The sequence below is a fragment of the Sordaria macrospora genome, chromosome 1 (assembly GCF_033870435.1).
Source record: "Sordaria macrospora chromosome 1, complete sequence".
Classification (NCBI taxonomy): Eukaryota; Fungi; Ascomycota; class Sordariomycetes; order Sordariales; family Sordariaceae; genus Sordaria; species Sordaria macrospora.
This window is the reverse complement of record NC_089371.1, coordinates 3,928,101-3,950,183: the sequence shown is the minus strand read 5'-3', so window position 1 is coordinate 3,950,183 and position 22,083 is coordinate 3,928,101. Positions and strand designations below refer to the sequence as shown.

The window sequence follows — 22,083 nt, the reverse complement described above, 5'->3', positions numbered from 1 at the left end:
AAGCTAAGATCACCACTGTATCATTTCGTCTGGCCAAAGATATGATCTATTTTTCAAGATATACTCAATTAAAACGCTTTTATCTCCATTTTTATATTTTACTCTTTTAAATCCCATTTTTTCCCTTTCCATTCCCAACCTCTTACGCCCTGCTGCCACGAGTGTTGTGGATGTCGAGCACGATAATATCAGTAGCACCAACGGTGGTGAGATCGTCCATGACAGTAGCGATACGCTTCTTCTCAACCATAGCGCTGACGGCAACCCAGCCCTCGGCCTCGAGCGAGGTGACGGTAGGGGCGCGCTTGCCGGGGGTGATCTTGGTGGCATCGGCCAGACGGGTGCGCTCGACGTTGTACTGGCAGAGCACGTATTTTTGGGCGGTGATAACGCCACCAATACGGGCCGCGATGAGGTCAACCATCTCCGGGTTGCTGGGGGCCTTGGACTTGATGAGGATGGCGGAGGTTGAAACGACGGTGTCGATAGCCATGAGACCGGCGGCCTTCATGGTCTCTCCAGACTCTGTTAGGAGAATATGTGTTAGTTACTGCATCAGGATTGGGGAGAAGCGCGGGAAATGCGGAATGAGTTACTTACCAACAAGATCGACGATGCCGTCGGCAACACCAAGAGCGCAGGCAGCCTCGACACTGCCGCTGAGCTCGATAATCTGAGTCTTGAGCTTACGGCCGGCCAACTGGGAGGCATTGGCATCCACAAGACCCTCCTGTTCCAGCTCGAGACGGGCAAAGTATTCTTGCGCAAGGTGGACGAAGCTGGTGCCGATGTTCTTACCGATCAAGTCCTTGCCGGTGGCGTACTCGCCCTTAACGGGAACCTGGACCTGGAGTTTGCAAGCGCCGAAGCCGAGGTCCATGACGGTATCGCAACCCTGGGGCTTAGCCTTTTCGCCGTCCTGGGCGCTCCACTCGCCGCTCTGGCGACGGGCGCGGGCAGCGGCGCGGACGCCGGCATCGTGCTCCTGAACTTGGTCGTAGCCAGTGATACCGAGGTCGACACGGCCCTCACCAACGAAGGTGGGGATATCGGCGGCGGGAAGGAAAACGAGGGCAATGGGGAGGTTCTTGACGAGCGCAATGTCGAGACGGTTCTCGCGACGGAACTGGATGTCGGCGCCCTCGAGGAGGTTTAAGCAGGCTTGCAAAAGACGGCCCTCTGCAAGAGATTGTGGCGTTAGATATTCGGCCGGGCACTCGGTATGCTATGTCGTGACTCACTCTTGGGGACGGCGAAAAGAAGTCTGCCTTCGAGGCTTTGGAGGACGTCAGTTTGTGTGCCTTTTTTACTGGCCATTGTAGGTGTGGGATGGAAGGCGACAGGCAGGCGGATCGAACTCGGGCAGCGGTGGTCGAGAGGATATGACTAACTGGTTTACCAAATCCATGATGGGCTATGTAGTGTAGAGGACGGAAAAAAGGTTGGGTATATCAAGTCGCAAAGAGAGAGAGAGGTAGGCGTCGGTCGAGGGTATATAGACTGGAATTGGAGAGGATGAACAGTCAGTCGAGTCTGCGATTTAAAAACAAAGAGAGAGTTCCTGGATACGGGCAGGACTTAAAAGAAGAGATCCCAGTAGAGTCAAGTACCAGGACAAGACTCAAGTATACAAGGTGGGTTGGCGGGGTTGGATGACATACCTCGGACGACACTAGACAACCGTAGCTTGGTATGGAATATGGGTCGGATGGAAGTGGACGTCGGGAGCAACGATGGAGATTGTCCTGGACGGGCAGATGCACGGGTACAATGTGGAAGTCGGAATTTTCCTGATTTGGCGCATCCAGGACAATGGAGCCCGACCAGCAAAGGCGACCAAAAGGCCCACGTTCCTGAATCGGAGCTAAGAGATGGTGACTGGGTGCCCCCGCCGGTTCCGTCCCGCGTTGATCGACCAGTTGGTGGACAGTGAGGGTTTCCCAGCAAACAGCTCTGCGGGCGGCGGGGCTCCCCGACCCGCTCAAGTCGGATATCGGCCTGTCGGAGTGACGGCCAACGGCCCAGGCCGGATTTTAGTTAAGCAGCCAAGTACCGCTGTACCACTGTCGTCATAACCTCTAATTGGGTTTCCGCTTGAAGATATCCCTTTCCCATCCTTCCGGAAGATGTTCCATGTCAATTCAAACGGTGATCTGCTTCAATCTCAGCCTGAAGCACGTGTCGGAGCGCGTTCCAGATCTGCAAGGTACGGTGCAGATGAAATGTCCCCTCGCTCAGACACAAGTAAAAGTTACCGTGCTGTGTAAGGTATCGACAGTGCATCCAAATGTACGGTACCCGGATTTGATATCCACGGTCCAGGTCCTTCAGGGTCCAGGTGCAAGTGTATGTACAACGGGAGCAGACAGAAACGCAACGTTTTACTAGATATTAACGCCGCCGTAAATGGATTTGAAGTGCTTACATACCTGGTTATCAGAAGCGGGAGACTGACATCTCCTGCTGTGACTTTATATGCGCTGCGGTGACTCTCCCCTGCGTAGCAACCATCACCACCTAGATCCCTGTCAACTCCCGACACTGAGGATACGTCACCCCTTTCCATTATTCATACAACACTCCCCCCCTCCCCCAAATTCCACGCGCCGGGGCTCACTCCCGACGACCAAATGGACTCTGGGCAACTCTGGGCTGTCCCTCTATACGAACCCCGTACGTAAAGGTAACAAAAGGAACCGTACCTGATACGTAACAGCGTACCCCATTAAGTACCTCTAGGGGGCTCGCAGGGCTGGGCGACAGTATTCCATTACTTTGACACCATCCCCTGATAAGACAGACAAGCATATCACTTTTTTTTGAATTGCAACATTTCCATCTTGACAAACGAAGATCTAAACATCCGTCGTTTCTGACCACCTCACTCGCTTTCTTCGTTCACTTCCTACCTCGTTTGCTTGTACTCTTTGCTTTTCAATCCCCTCGTTCAATATCCCTTATCTCAACCCTCCCTAACTGAGTGCCGCGCCGCATAATTCGCCCTGAGGTGATATCGCTTGTGCTCCCAACACAGCACCAACTCTCATTCCCAACTGAGACCGAGACGGAAAGCGTGTACAACGGCTGAACCGCATGCGGCACGATCCACGACCGTAGGCGCAACCGTATCCCACGCTCGGCAGTCCGACCTTTCCTCACATTGCGCTTCCCATCCCTTTCGGTTGAGGATAGGCAGCCCGCTTAGTGTAATGCGCATCTGCTAGGTAAGCGAAATAACCTACCAGAGCTCCTTTAGTTTGAAGACCCAGAAGCCGTACTCCATGGGCACGACGAACACCATACGTACGGTATCGGGGAGCAGCAGCAGTAGCAGCAGCAGCAGCAGCAGCAGCAACTGCACATACCCTCTCTCGACCCTCGATATGGACGCAATGCGCGCCCACCATGTCCTAAATCACAACGGCACAATGACTGATTCGATAGCTTCTATAGACGGCAAGACACCCGAACACAGCTCTGTGCTTTTCGGGCCCCGGCCGATATATCCGACCTCAGCACCACCGTTTCCCGATTTCGAGTTGTCGACAGACCAGGGTAATCCGTCTGACCAAGGGGAAAAGCCATCGGACCGCTATTGCAAGGAGGAGGAGGGCTTGTGTCCCAATCAGTGGGCGGATTCCGGCGAACAAGAAAACAACAGTGGTAGTGACTCCGAAGGAGAGATTGTCGAAATGTCAACATGGAGGGGGACGCCATCGGTGAAGGGGAGTACGGAGACTATGCGCATGCTTTTGTTGACATGCGTCTCGGTTGGCATCACGTTAGTATATACGGAAAACAAGACAAACACGGAGGATCTGCGGTTGCTGACGTTTAGCTGTTCACAGCTTCACATGGGGTGTTGAGATGACCTGTAAGTATTGGATACCGTGATAATTGTCCTGGAGTTTGGAGACAGTTGCTAACCAGGTGCTATTCAGACTGTACGCCCTACCTTCTCTCTCTGGGACTTACGAAGGGCCAAACCTCGATGGTCTGGGTTGCCGGTCCTTTATCTGGCTTGATAGTACAACCGATAATAGGCGTCATCGCGGATCAGTCAAAGTCAAAATGGGGCAGGAGGCGGCCTGTCATCATTATTGGGTCCGTCATCACAGCATTGGCTCTCATGGCCCTGGGCTTTACCAAGGAGATAGTGTCCTACTTCATCTGGGATCCGACGTATTCCAGAGCGTGCACCATTGCTGTTGCTGTCCTCTCGCTCTACTGCGTTGACTTTGCCATCAACGCCGGTAAGGCTCACTCTTGTGCCCTTGGGGTCCAGCATCATCGTACTAACCTATGTTGTCTTTGAAGTCATGTCTTGCGCGAGAAGCTTGGTTGTAGATACTCTGCCGATTCAAAAACAACAAAGCGGCGCAGCATGGGGTAAGTTTTTTTTAGTTTTTTTTTAAGGAAAGGTTACCTTCTGGGCATCGTATCATTCTAACACTGCTTTAGCAAGTCGTATGGGTTCCCTTGGGCATATTATTGGTTATGGCATGGGAGCGATCGACCTTCTTGGGCTCTTTGGTACGTCTTTGGGAGATACACAGTTCAAGCAGCTCACCGTCATCGCCGCTCTGGGAATGTTGGTCACTTCTTCCGTAACGTGTTGGGCAGTGACCGAGCGGGTTCTTGTCACTGTCCGGCCCGACCCTCGTCGTCATTCTGGTCGTTTCAAGGTCGTACGCCAAATTGTCTCGACCCTTATTACCCTGCCTCCTCGCATCCGCGCCATCTGCTATGCAGTCTTCTGGTCCTGGATCGGCTGGTTCCCATTCATTATCTACAGCAGCACCTGGGTAGGTGAGACCTACTTCCGCTACGATGTGCCCGTCGACGCCAAGGGCTCGAGCGACGCCCTGGGCGACATGGGCCGGATTGGCAGCACCGCCCTGACGGTATACTCGACCGTGACCTTTATCAGCGCCTGGATCCTGCCACCCTTCATCCGTGCACCCGAGGACAACACGTTCACGCACCGGCCGCCCGCTAGCATCGCCGGCCTCGTCGAGACGGTCAACAAGTACAAGCCTGACCTGCTTTCGGCCTGGATCGCCAGCCACCTCATGTTCGCCTTCGCCATGTTCCTGACCCCTTTCGCCGCCTCGTTCCGCTTCGCCACCGTCCTGGTCGCCCTGTGCGGCATCCCCTGGAGCATCGCCATGTGGGCGCCCACCACTTTCCTAGGAGTCGAAGTCAACAAGCTCAGCGGCGCTCCCGACCCCATGTCCCCAGGGGCCGTCGCGAGCAACCCTTCCTACAGGAGACTTTCCACCAGCTCCATTGAGATGCGCTTCGTCAACGAGCCTGCTGGCGCTAGCGTCGGCGCTGTTGAGGACGGCAGTGCCACCGCCACCGCAGGAGGAAACAGCTCAACCGGCGAGCTGAGCGGCATCTACTTTGGCATTCTCAACATCTACACTACCATCCCGCAGTTCATCGCGACCTTCATGAGCACCATTGTCTTCGCCGTCCTGGAGCCGGGCAAGAGCCCGGAGCTGGCGACCGACGCGCATCCCAGCGAGCAGGCCAACACGGACGGGCCAAACGCGATTGCTGTGTGCATGTTCATCGGGGCTATCAGCTCGTTGGTGGCGGCGTATGCTACTTCCAAGATGAGGGATATATGATATGGTTCTTCTTTCTTGCCTTTGGCCAGTGATACACTTAGGATATCACGTACAGTCCTTGGACCACTTGGTTCGGTTTGGATAGGTACTGGTAATGTGTTGGATTAATATGGAATTGATTGTATAAAAAGTAACCCTTCTGGCACTTGGTAGAAGAAGAAGCGCACATTAAAGGGCTACCATAGGTAGAGCTTCCATGGGTTCTCGTCCCTGCTCCTTGAATACAAATTAGGGATAATGGGAGGTTGGTTTGCGCAGTGCAGTTACTTAAGATAAAAGGCGTCTACTGCCATAGAGAGAGGAAAACGGTTATTACAATATCAAGTCCATTCATTGTCTCTGTCTGGACGTGATATCGGTGGTGGGTAGTCAAAAGAAGCGATAGAAGAGTAGGTATGGATTTCTCACAGGCATGATATAAGTGGGGTTTTGGCTTACCGGTCGGTAGTTGGTCTTCAAATTTTCATTTTTTGATTCATTGTTGTACATACCTTTTTGGTTCCTGAGTTAATTGAATGAATCCTCTTTTGAGTGTTACTCACTTGTGATATTCAAAACCTTCTGGATCCTGTGATGGATTGGCTCACATGGCGGGAGGGACAAAAATGCCGAGCTCGTCGTAAGCTTAGATGAACCAACCGGATTACCATTCTTTGACTTAATACACTACAGGTTGTTCGAAGCCGAGCGTCTTTTACTCTTGACTCTTTGAAAACAACGGGGCGGTTGGTGTCTTGACAACTGAAGAAGGCAAATGTACGATCATGATGGTGATCTTGATGCAGACGAGCTAGAGACAATGCTGACAGGCAGGCGTGCTCCTGGTAGTACACTAGGGGAAACGAAAAAGCTGGACCAGTCAGTCACAGCTTCCTTCCTTGTGCCTACTTCCTATAAGATTTAACTAGGCAAGGATCTAATGATATCGCGTGTTCAGTGACCATCGTGTTTGCTTGATAATGATGTGCGTAGGTACCTACAAGTAGTATAGTTCGGAATTAACCAAATGCACCAAATTGCACCTACTTCACCTTGCTGCTTTGCTTTGCTTTGCCCGGCGCCCGCCAACATATTGATAGGGAACTTGAAAAGACGGACCACGAGAACAAGACACTCGACAAGATATATCCGTGGAAATTTGAACCCAAATTTCGAACCAAATGCGAACGAACGTAAACGAAAAAAAGAGAGAAACAAAGGTATCGTTAACGCGCTAACAAAAAATGGCAATCGAACTGAGACTGTATGCTGTGATAGAGAGAGGATAACGCATTGACACGCGCGCTTTCCACGATAAAAATTTCATATATGCGTTGGTGAGTTCCTTCCTTCGCGGCGCATGAAACACTTCGTAACTCCTTCCTTCCTTGTTGCTGCCTTTCTTCCTCCCATCCCATAGTACGAGAAGAGCGATCCAATGAAGATGAAGGTGCCTGTTCGTGCCTGACGGGAGGCTTCCTTGCTCTCAGTCCTGAAAACGAACGCCTCTGAATTCCCCTGAAGTGCCCGAACACCGCACACCATGTTCCCTTCGCTGTTCGTCAGTCCTATCAAAAAGATAATGCCCGGTATAGTAAGTAAATAGCGCGGTCCGTATGACGGTAGACATCGAACTGAACATGGAGGTCGTCCATCTTTGACAGGGTAATGATTCTCTTTTGCCGAATACCGAATGTGTACCGATGGTCGCTGCTTCCAAGACACTCCTTCCCAGCCTGTGAAGATAAAAGCTAGTAGAGCCAAGCATCACCTAGTGCTCCATACTATCTTTAGCACAAAGCTTTCCGCCCTTTAATGACGCTTCCGGGGTGTTGCCTTCCATGTTGTCGGATGAACGTAATGTATCCTTTCGTGACAGACGTAATCAGTTAATGGTATGAAACAAGCCTCCGAGCTCGCTAGAGGGTAAACGCGGCCTAATTGTTGACCGTGGCGTTCGTTTTGTATGTTCGTCACTCATGAACCGTCGCAGAAGGGACCACAGTTCTCTGTGAATGTTCCATAGAACTTCGATCGTGACCCATTTTGGATTCTCTGATCAAGCTCAGAAAGGCCCCAACTCAGCCAGCGCCGCGCGCCTTTGAGCCCTCCAAACCACACTATCCTTGATGCGCTTCTCCTCGGTGAACGAAGACCGCGGCCAGTCAGAGTCGCTGCCTCCTCCCATGTGCCGCCCATAGTATCGATAATCCAAGCCTCGCTCGTCGAAATCCTGTGTCATCTGACCCATCCCACACCGCTCCAACTGCAGAAGACCTCCTCGTGTGGGATCGTAGCACAACGCCGTGAGGTCCTGCCCATTGTTCGTAAACGAAACACCACCAATCTCGGCGAAAACGTCGACTGTCTGCTTGGAACGGAAGGTCTGCGCATCGATGATGTTGATGTAGTCCGCTTCCTCAGCAGCGACCAGCACACGCTTGCCGCTGCCAATCGGCGAGAACTGCAGATTCCGGACTCCGGCCATCTCGGCACGTATGGTGCATACTGGCGTCGAGGATCCGTTGTTGTCTGTCCAGCGGCGCGCATCCCAGATCTTGATTGCCTTGTCCTGGAAACCCGTGGCAACTGTCCATCCATCGTCTGCCCAGGCGCAAGAGAAGCCGTGGTCACGATGACCGGAGAGCTCCTGAAGGACCTGGGGTTTCCCACCTCCCAGGGTCGACTCGGTCGTGGTGATGAAGACGTTTTTATGGTCTCCAACAGCGACACGCAGGCGACGGTCTGGAGACACTGCCGTGCAGTTAAGTGGGAAATCGTAAACTTCGTGGGAAAGCCACTTTTCGGTGGTTATATCCATGACGCGGAAGACAGCGTCGTTCGACGCAAAGCCAACCAGTGGTCGGTCAGAATTCCGGTCCTGATACACTTGGGCGTGGTTCGTGATGCCGCTTTGGTTGCTTGTAATGATACCCTCGTGGCATGCTGACGAGTCTGGTTCGTCAGAGTCCATATGGCGAAGTGTATACTCACCGTTGAAGCTACCCGCTATCAGGAAGCCGTGGCCGGCAGCCATGGTAGAGACGTGTGAGCCCTGGGCGTCGCCGAGTTTCATGATTACTCGGGTTTTCCCCGAGACTGGGTTGAACTGGTGTACAGCGCCGGAGCCGGGATAAAAGACCTTGGTACGTGATGTCGTTGCCAAGATGTTTCGTAGCTGGAAGTGCGACAAGTTGATATTGGACTTGAAGTCCATACGCTTGAATCGGAGAAAACTATCGGTGCAAGACAAGCTAATATCGGGACAATTTTCCTGTGGCGCCAGTAAGTATACATGTTCGAGCGAGGGCATACTGTGAAGAGTACTCACGTGCCACCTATCAGACTCCGGCACATTGACATAGTTCCTATAAGTCAGGAGTCGACGTTGCCGTGCTTCCTGTCTGGTCACTCCTAACCTTTCCCAATTCACCCCTTGAAAGTCGCATTGGTCTCCAGCAAGGTCTGTGTAGCGCGTCTGCGAAAGCTTTTGGGCACCGAGGTCTGCAATCCTGCTGGGCCGTGGATAAGGGCCCCTAGGCAGATGTACACCCTGTTCTCGAGGATCTGGACGGGCCCACTGATATAAGAGCTGGGTTAAGTGGTAGTTGCTTGGACCAAGACTGGTCATGCTGTGAAAATTGGGGCCGTGAGTTGGGTGAGGAAAGGTATCAAGGAACGTTGTAGGTGGGACTTGGGGGTGCATCGTATTGCTGATGTTGTTTATCACATCTGCCTGTGAGGCGGTCGTCGTAGGCGGCCAGCCTTGCCCAGTTGTTGCCAGCATTTGGGTGACTAAGCCTAGGGTGAAGGGTGTGAAAGGAGCTGGAGGAGCAGGAGGGTACTGTGAGAACTGCTCTTCGTCCGATAAAGAGGAGGCCATGCTAACGGAGTCCTCGTTGTCGGGCTCCATGCTCAACTCATATGGAAAGCCATGCTCGCCACCCGAGTCTGAAACATCGGTATCCATGTCGTTCGTGAGTAAGTTGGCCACTTGCAAGTAGTTCACCAAGGGAGCGCCCGCATCATCGGACATGTCGACGTCGTCGGAAATATAACCGTCCATGGCAGTGTAGTAGGAGGGCTGTGGATGATGAGCCAGCATTTGATCGGTACTCAGATAGTGGTGACCATAGAACAGGCTCTCATGTTCGCCATGGCCGTCGTCGTCGTCGTCGTCGTCGTCGTTGTCGTCGTGCTCTTCCATTTCTTGATCGCCTTGCCCGTCTTGCTGTTGGTGCTCCTCATCCTCGAAGTCTTCGTAATCGCTGCCGCTCTCAGACACGTGGTTGTTGTGTGGTTGACTGAATACTTGAGGGCTTGCCATGTGGTACTGGTAGTTTACCCCATCCGCCTCGTCCGGGATGGTGGACATGGGGACGGTGGTCGGCCAGCTAGACCCGGCGACAGCCGAGTTTCCGGTAGGCATGTCGGTAAAGGCGCCAGTACCGTGAACAGCGTGGGATACGTGTGATCGATTACCGTTCCGCATCTTTGTGTCGCGCATAGCGACAACTGGTGGGTGGTAAGGCGGGAGTCCCTCGGATAAAGTTGTTTATAATGGACAGGTCGTCAATATATGGGGCGCATCGGGCGTGGTCGCGACTGTGAGGGGCAGACGCACTGGAACAGAGTGGATTGGCCTGGTGCGTCCAAGTCATGGAAGTCGCGCACTTCACTCTGCTGCATGCCAGTTCAGCTTCAGCCGCTGTTTGGCTGGCAATCAGTGTGCAGGTCCCGTCACTGGCAAGTCGAGTGATGGAAGGGTGGCTCGGCCGGTTGGGCCCGGATCGGGGGCAGAAGGGTGACGGGACGGCTGGGCTCGTCAAGTTCCGTGTCTCTCGGAGGGACGAACGGGGATTCGGAGATGGGATGGAAATCGGAGTAGCTGGATGGGTTGTCGTCTAAACTTTCATAGAGAAAAGCCCGCTAGATGGAATTCCAAAAAAAAGCGTCTGTCCCAGTGCTCGTTCGGTTCATGGAAGAGTCGCGTCCATCTTACTTCTTGTCGGACTCGTTTCTTTGTCAGGCAAGCAGCCAGTGGTGTGTGCGGGCGGTTCAGAAAGGAAGGTGGTGGTGTACAGGTGGTTACTATAAGAGCAGGGCAGACAGTGGAGGTGGTGCTGCAGTGCTTGGTGCAGGCAGTGAGTGAGTGCCCTCTCTCTCAGTGGCCGACCAACGAACGGCCCAAACCGACGGGAGCGATCTTTGAATGGGAAGCTGGGTTACTGCCTTGCCTTTTCGCTGAGCGGATGCCACTGCACAATGCGCAATTGGACGTCTCAAACCTTGGTTGCCCTGCTTTGGGATCCTGATGAGCGGGCGCCGGCTCTCTGGTAAGCTCATCAACGACCCCAAAAGTCTGGGAGTCTGGGAAGAGAGACGGGCCAGATCTGATGTTTGATTGGACTCGAATAACCAAGATAGACTTGGGACGGGACCCACTGTTCACAGGCCTTCTTGTTTCCGATCGAAGTCGTATTCACGCGGGCTGGTCTACCATAGATGTTACTGCGCTTCCATTTGCGAGCGGATAGGGCGCTTGTCAACGGCAACTCAAAAGACATCTCGGAAGTACCTAGAGTACTTGTCTCTTCAAGTAAATAGCCGGTTGATAGCTGTAGATAGGCAAAAAGGTGTTAAGGATCCGATGATATAAAAAATCCCAACCTGACCCCCAAACCAAGTTGGAGCCTGAAGAGAAACAAAAGAGACCACTGCAGACAGACCTGCTGAGCAGCGGCAGCCACCTCACCACACCGACCGTAGCTTCCCCAGCCGGTGAGGTGTGTCATGAAATCTCCACAGTGCGAAACAACCAAGCAGCGTCTCTCACTTCCACTGCACTTGACAAGCAAACTGTTGTGTTGAGTGGACTGATTTGACATCTTTCCCGCGCTGAATTGTCCAGTGACATCAAGAACAGGAAGGAATCCGAGACAGATACAGCTGCCATTCCGACTTCAGCGAGAGCCACCGGCTCAACTCATCATCGATGAAAGGTCCTTGTGAAGTTTGAATGAAAAAGGTAGTAGGTACGCATGAGCTTGTTTCATAGTCAGTATTGTCTTGACTGAACCCGAGGAGGGGAAGTGGGAAAGGTCTGAATCGGATTCGGCTCTCCCATCTCGTTTCTTCAACAAATGGAAAGCCTCTGCAATGGTGCAGTTGGGGGTGCAGTTAGATTATCCAATGCGAATATGCGATGCAAAGTATACATGACAGCAGCAGCGTGTGAGAATGCGGGCTCGCGGGGGCGGGATAACGGAACCGTCCCAGGATGAAGTCAGTTGACAAAGGTCACCCTTGTATCCCGCCCGTCCTGTGATCTCTGTTATTGGTATGTTAAGAAGCAGCACATATAGTCTTGGCCATCACTAACAGTGGTAGGTATAAGCGATACCGGGAACTCACCTGCTGCATCCCGACGGGATGAATCCTCAATGGCTTTCAGCGTCTGTGCACCGTCCACTCCCTCGCTCGATACAACACCACCATGGTACCATCCAGACAAGCACACCAGATAAGTTCCGGATTCTTGGAAGCCCGGGAGACTTCGTTAGTGTGGGGAACAGAGAGACCCAAGGATAAGGTAGGTTGGTTGCTCACTGGCCAAAGTCAGAGTCACCACGTCGCCCTCGGCCGTCTCTCTTTCCGGCTCTTTTCAACCATGCGAGACACTTCCAGGTTCGGATTACTTCAACAGCCGCACCTAGCGACGAGCCGTCTCCTACCCTACGCCATTATGCTTCCGTCAGATCATATCATATAGGTGAGCGAGGGCAGGCAGAGAGTTACCACCCGCGGGGGCTCACCCTCATGCACACGGCCAGAGAACATGTAAGAGACACTACGATACCGTGGAATCTCGCAACGACGGAAGGCCTCGGCGCATAAAAGATGATGCTTCCAGCATTAGCGACCTTCGTGGAGACAGCTCATGACTTTGTATCGATCATGGCTCTTCACAGTAAAGACAGCTCAGCTTTCGACCCCATACCTCGACCGGATAAAAGAGTCTCGAATGTGACAAATCACCTCAAAAGGACCCCAAAGCTCGCCCTGCTTACCTTCGCCGGTCAATATTTCTTTTACCGGTCACTATCCTGTTTCTGGATTATCACTGTTGCTTCAGCAAGATCAGTTCCTGCGACTCATCTCAAATTTCAACTCACCTCTCAACCCTTTTTTTATGTTTTATGAGAAAGTTCGCACCAAAACTTCTGCGGTGATACAGAGATAGATAATCGTTCATGCTTGGAGACTACTACCTAGCTCACGTTTGTCCCACAACGAACCTCTTGCGTTCCTTCAAGTTACGGGCCTACGGTACATCTCCCGTATTATAGACAGACCAGCCGCCGCGCGGTCTGTGCCTCTGTGCCTGTATACCTATACTTTACTACTTAGGTACTATCCGCATCCGTAAACACTTACCAACTCTTACCACACCATTCACAAAGGCTCACACACACCCAGATTTCTGCCTTCCTCGCTTTTATACCCCCCCCCCCCCCCCCCCCCCCCCAACATTATCACCTGGGTTTTATATGTCATGTTGCCTGCCTCAGCCATCCAGCTACCTATATCCCCTCGGCATGGCACAGGTCACACAAGAACAGGCGTCAGTCAGTCAAAGTCAGACAGTTGATCCATCCATCCATCCATCCCCTTCATACACAACCACTTCCCTACATACTTACACCCATCCTGTAATTGCGCAATCTGGTATCCGATTTAAAGGCGGAAAAAAATGGATAGGGTCATTGTTCGCTTGGCTATTAAGATTGTAGACTGACTGGCCTACCAACCTACCAACTTGCCTGCTGTATGTTGTGTTGTGTGTGCTTGCCGCTTGCCACTTGTCTGCCTTCGGATAGCTACATGCAATAATGGGAAAACGTACATGTATGTTAGTTCTAGTCTGTGCGTGCAGGGTGGCGGTTTTTTCTTGCTCCTCGCCGATTCAGCGCGGCGGTGTCCAGTGGATGAACACATATTTGACTACCCCTCTAAGGTCTTGCAAGAAGCGAAGATGATCGATCCCCTCCGAAGGCAAGGGAGGGTTGTGAACGACTGATCCAAAGCCCGAGGAATAGGTAAATCAGGAAAAAAAGAGAGCAGGCCAAAAAGAAGTACTTGATTCTTTTCCACATAACAATGATGTCTAAGAGTTTTAACCTTATTAACAAAACCCGCCTGCTGCCAAAACCCATCAACAAAACCAATAAACTGACACATTAATATCTTATTCGCCTTGTCCCGTGATGATGACGATGAATGTGAAAAGAAACAGAGAGGGCTGCTTGTTCAATACATCATCCCATCCCTTCTTTTTCCAACAATCACCAAACCTCCTGACAAACTTCTTGGTACTTTAAACACAACACAACAACACCACATCAAAACTTAAGCATCCGAAAAGTAGTCGTCAAAGTGCCTCCCCTGCTCGTGGCCTCTCGGCTGGCTGCTCCAGCCATTACTGCCCCCTACTCCGGACATGACATTGTCCCTCGAGCCGGCCCAGTACGTGCTCCGGACACGCCTGTCGCGCTCAAACTCGGCCCAGCGCTTCATGGTGATCATGCTGCTATCAAACTCTCCCTCAGCTTCGCCGTGACCACCCTTGCTTGACTTTTCGCCGGCTGTCTTGCGCGTCTCGCCCCACGAGAAGTCGTCGAACTTCCAGAAGGCGTATGTGGGCAGAATGAAGTTCCACACGGGCAGGGAGATCAGGTAGATGAGCATCCAGACGATGTAGGACCAGCTGTGGGCGGTGACGACGACGAGTATGGCTGGGAGACCGAGAATGAGACCGAGGAGGATGAGCGGGATGATTTGTGGCGGGGAGTTAACAATCGAGATGATAACTAGTTATCACACGTTAGTGTTGAGTCGTTCGAAAAGGGAAGAAACTTCAGGGGGCGATGGCTACTCACCAACATAGAAAGTAAAGGCGATGGCGGCAGGCAACACAAGAGTACCAACCAACTCGATACCGACAACGAACTGCATACTGAAACAGAAGGTACCGCAGAGATCGCGGACGAGAACGAGCTCCATCAGATTGTGAATCGTCGAGTTGATCCATCTGCGGCGCTGCGAGAGCAACACCATGAACTCTTCGGGGACAGTGGTTTTGCAAACGGCCTGGGGCACAAACACCTGCTTACGTTTGGGGAACGTGCGCAACATGAGGGTACTGAGGTAACGATCCTCACCAAGGAGCAAGAGGTTCTTCTTGTGCAGGGTATCGACCACGTTCTCGGAATAATGTTCGACGACGTCCGGGTTGGCCAAGATAGGGACCCAGTAGTTCTGACCACCCTTGGGCGCCTTGATGCGGTACATGCAGAAACATCCGGGAAGACAAGTGACACCACCAAAGACGGACTCGAAAGCCTTGGCGAGATGATGAGAGACAAAGTATTCGAACACCTGGATGGCGGAAACCCAGCTTGCTCGCTTGTTGGCAATCTTGGTCTCGCCACAGAGACCCATGATTTCAGGATCCTTGACCATGGCCGAGATCATGTGCGTGAGACTATCGGGGAAGACCTTGGTATCAGCGTCAACCATGAGCACAATTTCGTAGAAGTCGGGAGAAATGCCCGTGATCTTCCACATGCCGTTGAACATCTCGTACTCCAACTCGGTCATACGCTCGTCGAACATGACCTTCTGGAGGAAGGACATGAGGATAATCTGACTGTCACGCTTGCCACGGTTTCCAGGCTTCGACTTGGAGGCTTCGGCAGGAGTACCGCACTTCACGACGCACATCATAGGAACGCGCTGCTGCTTCTCCAGAGGAATGGCAGAGTTATTGCCATAATCGTAGAAGCCGGCGTAGACCTTGGCCATGTTGTGGCGCTTGGAACCGGTCGCGACCGCGACGTAAGAGAATGGCTCGACGTCATCGGGGTGAATTGTGTGGTCCTTCATCATGCTGAGAATAATATCGGGGGTCGACTGTGTCTCTCCGTGGCCTTTGATAATACCATCGCAGATAACGAGGATAACCTTGTGGCTGTTGGGGTAGTCCGTCATAGCAATCGAGTCCAGAGTGGTACGAACACCCATCTCACCCTCGGAGTAAGCTGTGACAAGGCAAATAGTGTGAGCCAGAGGGAAGCCGAAGGGCATCCAGTCGGAAGGTGGTTGAGGAACGACAGCTTCGTGAATGAAACCGGCAGGGCCTGGGCCATCTGCGGGACTGCTGCTTGATGCGTAAGGGTCTTTGAGGAATTCCGATCGACTCTCGTTGCCTTGGCCGTACATCGCTCCTGGATGAAGCAACTGGCCAGCGGCGTTCTGGCTTGCCATGGTCGTAGGGAGTCCGGACTTCCTATTGCCGCGCTCATTTTGGTAGACAGTAGAGAAACGGGAATGGGTGGGCAAGAAAGCACTGCTGCGCTTGCTTTGACGATCTGAGCTTCCAGCGACACTGCTTCCAACCTCGCCTGGGAACCTTGGGGGAGCTCTGTAGATATCTTCGGTCCAGTCTTCAATCTGACGGTTTCGCTTCCGCTGGTCAGACGTCTGGGAGGTCTTAGCGGCCGCATACGTCTTGCTGATGAACCATTGGAAGATTAGAGCCAAGACGAACCTGGCGAGGACGACTGCAAGGATAAGGACGAGGGACACATAGAGAACGACCTTTGACGCAATGCAGCCGACAGTCTCAGTGTCCACCGAACCGACCTTGATAATCTCCTCAAAGCACTCGGCAATCTGCTTGTCCTTGCTCGACTGGAAGGCGTGGGTAATATCGCGTCCGCGAATAGCCTGGTTTCCAGGGGTGTTCTTATCCCTCAGCTCCTTGAAGCGGTTGGGAATCGTGACTTGAGTGTCGTTGAACCAGTGAAGCAGATCAAGATCGAGAACGTGGCCAGAGTAGACAACCAAGTTTCGAGAGCTGTTCTTGATGTCGTCCCACGTAAAGTAGACATCGGCGGGCTCGTTAAGGCCTAGATAAAAAGTGTCTCTGGCGGTTTTGGTTGTGTGGCAGGCATAGCCCAGGTAATAAGGTATCGTGGTGTTGGGCTTGGATGAACCGTCTTGGTTGAACGTGGTACAAGGGAAGTACCACGCCAGATTGCCGCTCTTATCGCTTGGCACATCGGACTTCTCTTGCTTGGTGATGAGACCCTTGCACCTGCCGTTGACGTTCTGGAACAGGAAACTGCCATCCTGTCCACCGTAACGTGTAGGCAAGTCATAGATAATGTTGGCACCCAAACCGTCCTGGCGGCGAGGGATACCCTCAGCCGGAGGATGGTGAGATTTGGTGAGGTCATATGCAGATCCGTGGAAGATCATGTATCCGGGTCCAACCTCATTGATGCGCAACCGGAGCGGAGGTTTACCGCAAACCACCTGGGTAAAGCCGAAAGTGATGAAACCGACAAAGCCCATGATGAGCAGAATAATACTGATCAGGCCCATCTTCTCTCGCCAGGCCCTCTGCTGGGCCTTTTCGGGCATGCCGAAGCACTTGAGGACGAAACCAGGGCACCAGAAGGTGATGAATCCGCAGTAGACGTTCCAGAAGCTCGGCGGTGGAAGTCCTCCGGGCTTTGCGCGCTTTCCCTTTGAATCCTTGACGATCTTGCCATGTCTCGTGGTATCCGATTTCCGCCGACGTCGTCTCTCATCGCCCGACTTTTCAGTTTCGATAACCCGGGTTTTGGTTGAGTGCTTTCTCCTTGGGGGCGACTCCTCGGAAATATTGTCGTCGTTCCTCGAGCCAGTTCCCGATACGTCGTCCGTCACTCCTTCCAAACCCTCGTAAATCGGGTCGTTTCCGGTTGAAGACGGCAGGGTGTTCATGTTGGCCGCATGTTTTCTGTAGTGGTAGTTGGGATGGTCTTTTCCAATCTTTTGGCGCTCCGGTCGAATCAGACTCCTCTTCCGCTGAGGCATGCCGGATACATGCCCGGGCTCGGGGGACGGCGACAGAGGGTCCCTTTCGACATTGGGGTTTGGAGACGGGAGCGTTTCTGGAAATGAAGATATCGATGGTACACGTTGTCGGTGATGGCTTGGTCGTGGGGCATATCCGGCCTCGACATCGGCGGGTGGTGGTCGACTGCGGCGCGAACCGCTTTGCCGGTAGCTGCGTCGCTCCTCATACGAAGGCGACGCCCCCGGCCTCTGAGGAAGAGACATGATGCTACTAAATATGAAGCTGGACGGTTAGCGAGCCCGGGATCGATGGCAAGGCCGAAGATTCGCTGGTATGTTTGGCAAAGACGGTTTTGTCGTAGGAGAGCCAACGTCACTTGTCGCGTCGCAACTGGAAAGCAGTCGGCCGGCTCTTCAGGGAATGACAAGACGAAGCCTCCACCAATAGCACCAAAGTGAGGATTATCCTTTTGCACGAATCAGGCTTTACCAAATAGCAGCATGATGAATAGAAGGTGAGGTATGGAGAAAAAGTCGACTTACAAAACTTGTGAACGAGAGGCGGCTCGTCCCAGTTCCAATTGTTTGCAATGCGGAACCGACGAGGTTGGAATACTGGGCTTGCCCTGGCAGGCCTGGAAACAGAGTTGACGGTGTTTCTCAGGAGACGGGGGGGGCGCAGGCGCTCTTTCAGGCACCCAATTAGACCAATGATATGCGGCCGTATTGTTGGCTGTTTCCCAGAGCCAAGGAAGAGAAACCCGACGACTGAACCTGGAATTGGCAATCAGCTGCGCACTAACCTCGCCCAGCCCGCTCGTTGTTTTTTCCGTCTGTCGCTTTTTCAATCCAGATCCCTCGATTCCACTCTCCTCTCCCAGGTACCCTCCTGAGCCTCCCTCCCCTCCAGGAACTTTACCGCGCCAGCGCGTGGCCAAAGATTCGCAGAGCCCGGAGCTGTCATGGTCGCCCTAGAAAAGTCTTTGATGTTCGATGTTCGATGTTCTGCAGAGCGGACCGTTCCAGCGTAATGGTCCCTGCCCGCCTTGACAAGCTGCCGGGCATCTTCTCCTAGTGCTTGCGTCAGGTGCTAGGGAATACTTGGGACGGCGGGAAGCAGTCAGGGTCGATGCAACCAAGCACAGATTCTACAGGTACTTGTTTTGGTCATGCAGTAGCGGGACATGTCAATATGCGGGACACGGACGGAAACGTGGAGGATGAGGTCGACTACAAATGGTTCAGCGGTGATTATCATGAAAGCATGGAAAGCATCATCTCAGCAGCAGTGACCGGAGCTGTTGAATAAAAACTCAATAAGAGAGAGTTGTGAAGAGCTTCTGAAGCAGGTTCTGGAATTACACCCAACAACGCCTTCGCTGTGCCTGTTGGGATGCAGCTCTGAACCGGGATGGCAGTGGGAACCCCACGGGCAAATGGCCTAGTTTCGTTCTAGACCAGAGCGCAAGAGAGATTGGATGAGGTGCATCCAGGAACAGGTTAACAGGTTACACGTAGTTACGAACGGCACGGCAAAGGACAGTCTTGAAACGACAATGACGATACAATGTACATCTTGACACGGGTTGTTGAAGCAATGCCGTGCCGTTGGCATGAATTGGTTCCAAGGTGAAGAGAGACTGGTGAAGGGAGGGAGAAGCAGTTGCCTGTTTCCGTTGTTTCGTCTGATGATCTGCCACCACAAGTACAGTCGGTGGCTTCGCTTTGTGCGATCTGCGCTCTGCGCTCTCTCCCGACTCCAGAGTGGAATCCCCGGCCGCCGCTGAATGGCACGGTGCGCTTCTGGAACATCGCGGAACTCCCCACTGTAGAGGTATGCATGCTTCTCCCTTTCTCATCAATCAATAAATCGATGCCTCGGCCACGGGGCACATCAATTCATTTCATTTCTCAATTGCTTGCCAATCGTGAACTACCGCGGACTCAGTCTAGTCTTGGGGCGACGTTGAAATTAAGTCCAGCGGTGGATTGAGCGGCTGCACCGCGCTCAAATGCTGGCGCCGGTTGCTCTCACTCAACAAACACTCTTTATTTTGATCGAGAGCTGTGTAAAAGCTCTTCCGGCGACGGAGTGCTCGGCCGGACTTGAGCTCCAGCTGCGGCTGGGAATCATCGCCGGGGCGCAAAGAGTGAGCACTGAGCACAGCCCGAACCGGCGAGTGGTCCACACTTACTTATCCACGATCCGTGATATCCTCGGAATGCCCGTTGACTGCAGTTTCCGATTAACTTCCATGACAAGTTTGTGTATTTCTTTCCGGACGCCGTCTCCCCAAAGTTCAAAATGCGGCTTTGACACAAATGTGCATGCATAAAGAATACTGTATGTGCATCAACAAGCCGAGCCCGGCATGATATTCTCCGTCATGGATGTCGGGATAACGCGGGGCACATCCATCTCGGGTCCACAGGGCACCGTTGATTTCTCCACGTGAGCTACCTCTTGGTACTCTGTACTGTAGATGAGCACTGAGTTCTGTGATTCACGTGAGACACTCCCCCTTTTATTTCAATATCAGCCATTTTGGATCTCTGAACGGTGAACAATAATAAGATGGATGGCATGAGGTCTCATATCCGGTGTGTCCTCCCCCCCACCCCCCCACCTTCTCTTCCTCAATTTACAATTACCAGTCGTTCATGATCAGGCGGGGTCACCTCATTTTCGCTGATTTTCCATCGAATGACGCCGTCCGGAGCGTCAATCTCGCTTTGCGTCCCCACTGTAAAACACTGGACTTTGGACCCTGGAATCCATAGCAGAATGAACTCCATGGGCACCCGTCACAACTCACAAGACGTGATACCCACGTTTTCCCCCGGCTTGACTGGGCAAACGGCCGGGGACCGGGGGAAAGTTCAAGGAGACCCAGTGTGTTGAACGGAGCGCCGATCTCCTTTTTTTCTTTTTTTTTTTCTTTCTCCACTCCTTTTTATAGATGTCACGTCCATACATATGCGGCGGTCGAATATCTGAGATGACCGCTCGCTCGGCGTGCTTTGTGTGTTGCTCTTGGGAGGAGTTTCATCGTGTGGTTGAAGTCCTTGGACAGGATGAGATGGATCAACTCTTGGTAGCGATCCCCAGATATTCCAACGTCTCCAGCCGTGCGAGATAGGCAAGACCTCACACAGATCCCCATGGGGTCAATATTAAAGTACCAAAGATCTTCTTCGGTCAGTTTGATCGCTGGTCAAAGCCACCATCCTGCATCCCTTCCGTCGCCTTGTCCAACCCCATCCCAGTGTAGGTGTTTACTGCGGAAACCTTCAGTCTATCTGCCCGGGCCCGGATGTAGCAACTGCAGAACGAGTTGGTAACCGCCTTTCGGGACGCCTTCTTCGCGGCCCCAACGAACCAACAAATGTTTCGAATTATCTGCAGAGCCTAGCATTTAGTTCACTTGTACACACAAGGCAAGGTCATAGGTAAAGCGCCGTGAAGCCGAAAACGCTGCCGCTCGGCACCCGTATCCGTCCTCACGATGCAAGTGTACATACGAACGTGTGCTTGGCCTAGTTCTAGCGCTTAAATGTTGACGAAGTGAAAAACTGAGAGTGTAACATGGACTCTTCGCCTTCTCAAAGCCCAAGTATCCGGATACGTGCCACACTCACATAAAGAAGCCTTTCCGCGAGCGATATTGGTGTGAATATTGAAGAGCTGGTGATGCTTTCTTCTGTCCAGTCGCTGTCTTTGAGCGTGCGTTATACGTGTTGAAATATCGACGACCAATGTCATGAAAGAAGGGGGGTTGTGTAGGACCAAATAGTTGCCTAATATTGTGATTGGATCACGTCCTTTCCCAATTCCCTAAAAAGGCAAGCCGTCAGCTTCGTATTGCGCGGGATGGGCGTCAAAGTGGTGGTGGTCACGCTGACCTTGACACCCATCTATCAATACGAAGTTACGCTGACTGTGAGTGAAAGAGATGTCCTCTCATTGTTCACGCAAGCCGCATTTCATTTATTTTTGAGCTAGGGTGTCTTTTTTTCACCGTCTCTGCTGGAGCACATTTTACCCGATGTCGTTGGCGAAATCAGAGCAGCGCTAACATCTCCAGTCCGGCATTCGACAGCTCATGGGTTTTCTTTTGTGATATCCTCCCCGGTCTTATGTGCCTGTGAAAAAAAAGGAGCATCGTACAGAAAACTTCATGATACTTACCTATACCAAGCTCGGAAGAACGGACAAACGGGACGATGTCCCAAGGCCACGGAGGAAGCGTGGGGTGTTACAAAGCCCGAGTTCGTGAACGCTAACCCCGCCGTCCTCGTTCAGCGGCAGAAGATCGCTCGGCTTATTGGGTTGCGGTCGATATACTGGTAGTGGTGTCCCACCCAAAAGTGGAAAAACGCCACCATTCTCACCAGCCCTGAGCAGCAGCTAGAGAAACTAAAGGGCCCTTATTGTCAGCACCAACCCATGAGATTTTTTCAAGATTTTGTGAGAACCAATGATTGTGGAAGTCTGGACGGGGACCTTCAAGCCCGGCAGCCCGGCCGTCTGGCTCCTGTATGGAGTTTGTGTAACGGGGCA

General features: G+C 52.6%; 4 protein-coding genes across 4 annotated transcripts; 1 reads left to right on the top strand and 3 right to left on the bottom strand.

Annotated features, from left to right (window-relative positions):
* Positions 1 to 30: 30 nt before the first annotated feature.
* SMAC4_02770 (uncharacterized protein) lies at positions 31 to 2,603 on the bottom strand. The gene is made up of 5 exons (XM_003348224.2): positions 1,662 to 2,603; positions 1,392 to 1,500; positions 1,242 to 1,276; positions 601 to 1,179; positions 31 to 525 (listed from the first exon to the last, which is right to left on the bottom strand). The coding sequence occupies exons 2-5, from the start codon at positions 1,406 to 1,408 to the stop codon at positions 143 to 145; spliced, it is 1,014 nt and encodes a 337-aa protein (XP_003348272.2). The 5' UTR covers positions 1,409 to 1,500; positions 1,662 to 2,603; the 3' UTR covers positions 31 to 142.
* A 678-nt stretch (positions 2,604 to 3,281) lies between these two features.
* SMAC4_02769 (uncharacterized protein) lies at positions 3,282 to 6,183 on the top strand (the record flags this gene model as incomplete). The annotated part of the gene is made up of 5 exons (XM_024655503.2): positions 3,282 to 3,781; positions 3,849 to 3,874; positions 3,942 to 4,253; positions 4,318 to 4,389; positions 4,462 to 6,183. The coding sequence occupies 5 exons, from the start codon at positions 3,282 to 3,284 to the stop codon at positions 5,634 to 5,636; spliced, it is 2,085 nt and encodes a 694-aa protein (XP_024511382.1). The 3' UTR covers positions 5,637 to 6,183.
* Positions 6,184 to 6,333: 150 nt separating this feature from the next.
* SMAC4_02768 (uncharacterized protein) lies at positions 6,334 to 10,761 on the bottom strand. The gene is made up of 3 exons (XM_024655502.2): positions 8,947 to 10,761; positions 6,617 to 8,889; positions 6,334 to 6,552 (listed from the first exon to the last, which is right to left on the bottom strand). Exons 1-2 carry the CDS (start codon positions 10,120 to 10,122, stop codon positions 7,681 to 7,683), a joined length of 2,385 nt encoding a protein of 794 aa, XP_024511381.2. The 5' UTR covers positions 10,123 to 10,761; the 3' UTR covers positions 6,334 to 6,552; positions 6,617 to 7,680.
* Positions 10,762 to 13,128: 2,367 nt separating this feature from the next.
* On the bottom strand, positions 13,129 to 18,144 carry SMAC4_02767 (uncharacterized protein). Its single transcript, XM_003348221.2, has 2 exons — positions 14,555 to 18,144; positions 13,129 to 14,485 (listed from the first exon to the last, which is right to left on the bottom strand). Exons 1-2 carry the CDS (start codon positions 17,784 to 17,786, stop codon positions 14,025 to 14,027), a joined length of 3,693 nt encoding a protein of 1,230 aa, XP_003348269.1. The 5' UTR covers positions 17,787 to 18,144; the 3' UTR covers positions 13,129 to 14,024.
* Positions 18,145 to 22,083: the final 3,939 nt, after the last annotated feature.

Excerpts from the sequence above, each read along its gene's own strand:
- SMAC4_02770 (XM_003348224.2), bottom strand. Across the intron at positions 1,180-1,241 it reads TCTTTTCGCCGTCCCCAAGA|AGGGCCGTCTTTTGCAAGCC; the intron begins GTGAGTCACGAC and ends AATCTCTTGCAG. Across the intron at positions 526-600 it reads CGGCATCGTCGATCTTGTTG|AGTCTGGAGAGACCATGAAG; the intron begins GTAAGTAACTCA and ends TTCTCCTAACAG.
- SMAC4_02768 (XM_024655502.2), bottom strand. The coding sequence starts at position 10,122 with ATGCGCGACACAAAGATGCGGAACGGTAATCGATCACACGTATCCCAC. Across the intron at positions 8,890-8,946 it reads CGGAGTCTGATAGGTGGCAC|GAAAATTGTCCCGATATTAG; the intron begins GTGAGTACTCTT and ends CTGGCGCCACAG.
- SMAC4_02767 (XM_003348221.2), bottom strand. The coding sequence starts at position 17,786 with ATGTCTCTTCCTCAGAGGCCGGGGGCGTCGCCTTCGTATGAGGAGCGA. Across the intron at positions 14,486-14,554 it reads CGCCTTTACTTTCTATGTTG|TTATCATCTCGATTGTTAAC; the intron begins GTGAGTAGCCAT and ends TGTGATAACTAG.